Below are 4,297 nucleotides of genomic sequence, written 5' to 3' on the forward strand. Positions count from 1 at the left end.
GAAGTATTCGTGTGGAGAAAATGGAACCCACATGCGCTGTTGGTGGGAATGTAAAATGGTGCAGCCACTATGGAAAACTGTGAAAAAATTAAACAGAACTACCATATGACCCAGCAATTCCACTTCTGTATATATAGTCAAAAAAATTAAAAGCAGGACTCAAACAAATTCTTATTTATACACTCATGTTCATAGCATCATTATTCATAATAACCAAATAAGTGTGGTCTATATGTACAATGAAATATTATTCTGCCTTAAAAAGGAAAGAAATTCTTCCAAATGAGACAACATGGATGACCTTTGAATGGATTAATAAAACATTCAGAAAAGGACAAATACTGTGTGGTTCCACACAGTATTTGAGGAACCCAGAGCAGTCATTTTCATAGAGACAGAAAGTAGAAGAGAGGTTACAGGGGTTGGGCGAGGGGGAATAGGGAATTATTGTTTAATGGGTACAGTTCAGTGGTTCTCAACCTTCCTAATGCCGCGACCCTTTAATACAGTTCCTCATGTTGTGGTGACCCCCAATTTCATTGTTACAAATTGAACATAATTAAAGCATAGTGATTAATCACAAAAACAATATGTAATTATATATGTGTTTTCTGATGGTCTTGGGCGACCCCTGTGAAAGGGTCTTTCGACCCCCAAAGGTGTCGCGACCCACAGGCTGAGAACCGCTGGTACAGTTTCTGTTTGGGAAGATGAAAATGTCTGGAAATAGACAGTGGTGACAGTTGCACAACATTGTGAATGTACTTACTGCCACTGAATTGCACACTTAAAAATAGTTTAAAATGGTACATTTTATCACAATAGAAACTGGGTTATGATTATACAGGCAAATTAGTGAGCGGTTTAGCTATTCAGTGATGATACAGATAATGTTAGCTTCCAATTTTATTGTTACTGGCGTGAAACCAAGCCTTAATTTAGGGTTCTTCTAACTAAGAGATTATTACATTAGGGTCTACCATGAACTTCAGGGCATGAATTCTTCCTAGAATTGTTAGTAAACTTGTGTCAACGGGTAACTGCACTGTCTGAGAAATTACAAAGATTTCATCAGATTCTCAATTCAATCATTGTTAAGTAATCAAATAATTTATGTCAGAGAATAAATGGCCATCATTCTAAAACTAATTATTTAGTTACAGTAAATAAGTGAACATTATGAATATGCACACCTAGCCTAACCTCATAGCTGATAATTTGCAAAAAGTAAAGATATAGCACTCAAATAAATAAGCTGATTTATTTCAGAGATAGTATATAAAGTTTTCTGTTGTTGCACAGTGGGCAAAGTGGCAGTGGAAACTAGATCTGACCACGCCTTACCGCTTCTCTTTGTTCTCACTTGGAAATACTAAGATGGCAGGTAACCAAGTGGTTCAAGTAAAATTTCATACACATATATACTGTATTTCACAACTCAGGTCTAGCCTTGATCGGGTGGCTCAGTTACTTAGCGTCATCATCCCGTACACCAAAATGTTGTGGGTTCAATTCCTGGTCAGAGCACATACTTATGTTGCATGTTCAATCCCAGATCGGGCAAGTACGAGAGGCAATGGATCTGTGTTTCTCTCTCACATTGATGTTTCTCTCTCTCCCGCTTCCTCTTTCTCTAAAATCAAAAAACATCCTCAGGAGAGGATAAAACCACAACAACAAAACTCAAGTCTAACTCTGGGGCTTTACTTATTATAATAAAAATTTTCAAAATAGGTAAACAATACTTTAAAAACTCCCATTATGTACAACTGAGATTCCTACACCAATCAGAATAAAAGGTCCGAAAACCATGTGTGTTTGCAGCAAGCAGATGCATTTTCCTTCGTTACCTTCAGCTGGGTTTCCGTGGGAGTGGGGGCCAGAAAGGGTGGCTGCCCCACCAGCATCTCGAAGAGAATCACTCCAACGCTCCACCAGTCACAGAGCTGAGTGTACCCTGAAAGAACGACAAGGCCACTTTCAATTCCAGCATGGGCATGTGCTCTTCTTGGAAAGGAACTGTACAAATCCTCAAGTATTACTTTACTGCCATGTGGGGAAACATGTTTGAGCAGCACACATTACATAAAAGAAAACCACCCTACACAAAACGAGTCTCCTTGCATGTGTGGCTCAGAATAAAGGCTGGAAAGGGCATGTGCTGGGTGGTAACAGTCTTCATGTGGGGAGGAGGATGGTCACTTGTCCTTTTTCTTATTTTTAGTCACTGGTGTGTGGTAAACACAGGATGCTTTTATAATAAGAAAATAACTTAATTTAAAAAGATTACTGTTGCGCTGGCTGGTTGCTCAGTTGGTTAGAGCATTGTCCCAATAGGCCAAGATTGGGGGTTCGATCCCCAGTTGGGGGATCAACCAAAGAATGCAAGAATAAGTGGAACAACAAATCGATGGTTCTCTGTCTCAAATCAGTAAATTTAAAAAACTTAAAAAAAAAGATTACTGTTGTTGTTACTAGCAATACTAACGAGAATTTTAAGTTCTTAAAGAATCTACAAACAGATACAAATTAAAATTAGTAGTAACCACAAAACAAGAAGTGTTAAGACCTGTGAACAAGTGTGTCCTGTCATGAGGGCTTTCTGGCGAGGGTTTCCTGGGAGGTTTGGAGAAAGTTGAAGAATATGGAGAAGAGGAGGAGGAAAGGGAGCACTTTGGCAAAGGGAACAACTGTCAGTGAAGATACGATCTCTGCGTGAGGTGCTAGCCAGCCAGGCTCTTCCTCACAGTGCTCCCAAAACAGAGCTGAAGCAGGACATCCTGCAGCTCAGTCAGAGCCAGCCCCAAGGAAGTTGCAGAGCAGTTCATTTTTTTTCTGATTCTCTCCCATTTTCCCACCAGGGCCTCATGTCCCAGTGCAATCTATGTTCCAGTCTTATGTCACCTAATCTTTTCTAAGTATGAACTGGGACCTAAGACCTGCTGGCAGTACTGCCAGTTTAGTTCCTTCAGACTCCTCAGTGCTCTCCATCCCTCTCCTTCCTGTCCATCTGGCACTGGGAGGTGGTTCCTGGAGAATGTACATGCTGGATACTGGAGAGGATGTTGTCCCCCACAGTCTGGCAACCCCTCCTCCTACTTAGAGTGTGACTGGGCAGCAAGGTTATTCCTATAGATGTGGCTCTGAGTGGTTAATTAACTTGCTTTGGATTACCACAGCTAACAAAGAAAACAGACTTGAACCGAGTCTGGGTGGCTGCAAAGACTTGAAACAACACATGTGAAGAGATAGGCTACCAATCCTGAATTTATTGCACAAACTCAGGTCAATAATGGAAGATTCCTTTGTTCAGTTAGCTGCCATATTTGATGGAACAGAGCATCCATCCAGGACCAATTTTACTAAGCACTTGTAGTTTTTAGCCAACCATGTCCCCAAATCAGACCTTCACGGTGCTTCTGGAATAGAAGGGAGAACTGGAGGAAAAGAATATTTGTCTTCTGTCATACTCAATAACCAGCTAGAGATGGTACAACCCAGTTCGAAACTTGGGCAAAAAGCTTTGGTACATACATACAATGGAATATTACTTGGCATAAAAAATGAAATTTTACCATTTGCAATAGCATGGGTGAACCTGTAGGGTATTATGCTAAGTGTAATAAGTCAGTCAGAGAAAGGCAAATAACTTATTTCACTTGTAGGTGGAATCTAAAAAACAATATAAACAAATAAAACAGAAACAGACCCATAGATACAGAGAACAGACTGAGGGTTGCCAGAGGGGAGGAGGGCTGTGGGACTGAGTCAAAAAGGTGAAGGGATTGAGAAGTACAGATCGGCAGTTACAAAATAGTCCCAGGGATGTAAAGTATAGCGTAGGAAACATAGTCAATGATTCTAATATATAAAAACCCTGGGTCTGTCACGACCGGAGGCTCGACCAACCAAAGTCAGTCCTGCAGTCAGCGCTGGGTTGCCGTGGCGAGCCAGCACTGACTGCTGAGGGGGCTGCGAAACAGGCCAGAAGAGGGGCCTGAAGAGAGAAGCAGAGTCTGATCTGTAGCCTCTGTGGCAGCTGTTGATCAGCACTTGCCTCTCTCTTTCTTGCCAGCAGCCACGCCTCCACTTTTCTCCACGTCTCCACCCGGGCTGCTGATCAGCCCCGCCTTTCTGATCAGGCCCTGTTGACAGACCCAGAGACGCTGACTGGCATAGAAACCGGCCAATCAGAACCAAATCTGGGTGAAGTGTGAAGAGCCAATGGCTGCCTAGGAGGTGAGCTTTTGATGCTGACTGGCATAGAAACTGACCAATCAGAACCAAATCTGAGGAG

The 4,297-nt window shown here is 41.9% G+C and overlaps 1 protein-coding gene across 4 annotated transcripts in view; it reads right to left on the reverse strand.

Annotated features, from left to right (window-relative positions):
* Positions 1 to 4,297, reverse strand: part of LATS2 (large tumor suppressor kinase 2) — a 73,217-nt gene that overhangs the window by 6,062 nt on the left and 62,858 nt on the right. For all 4 annotated transcript variants that reach the window (XM_015569152.1, XM_006771800.2, XM_006771802.2 and 1 more), the window contains one exon: positions 1,851 to 1,957. In XM_015569152.1, the coding sequence (XP_015424638.1) occupies positions 1,851 to 1,957 (107 nt within the window). The remainder of the gene's footprint in view (positions 1 to 1,850; positions 1,958 to 4,297) is intronic.

Source organism: Myotis davidii, unplaced genomic scaffold (assembly GCF_000327345.1).
Source record: "Myotis davidii unplaced genomic scaffold, ASM32734v1 scaffold805, whole genome shotgun sequence".
Taxonomy (NCBI): domain Eukaryota; kingdom Metazoa; phylum Chordata; class Mammalia; order Chiroptera; family Vespertilionidae; genus Myotis; species Myotis davidii.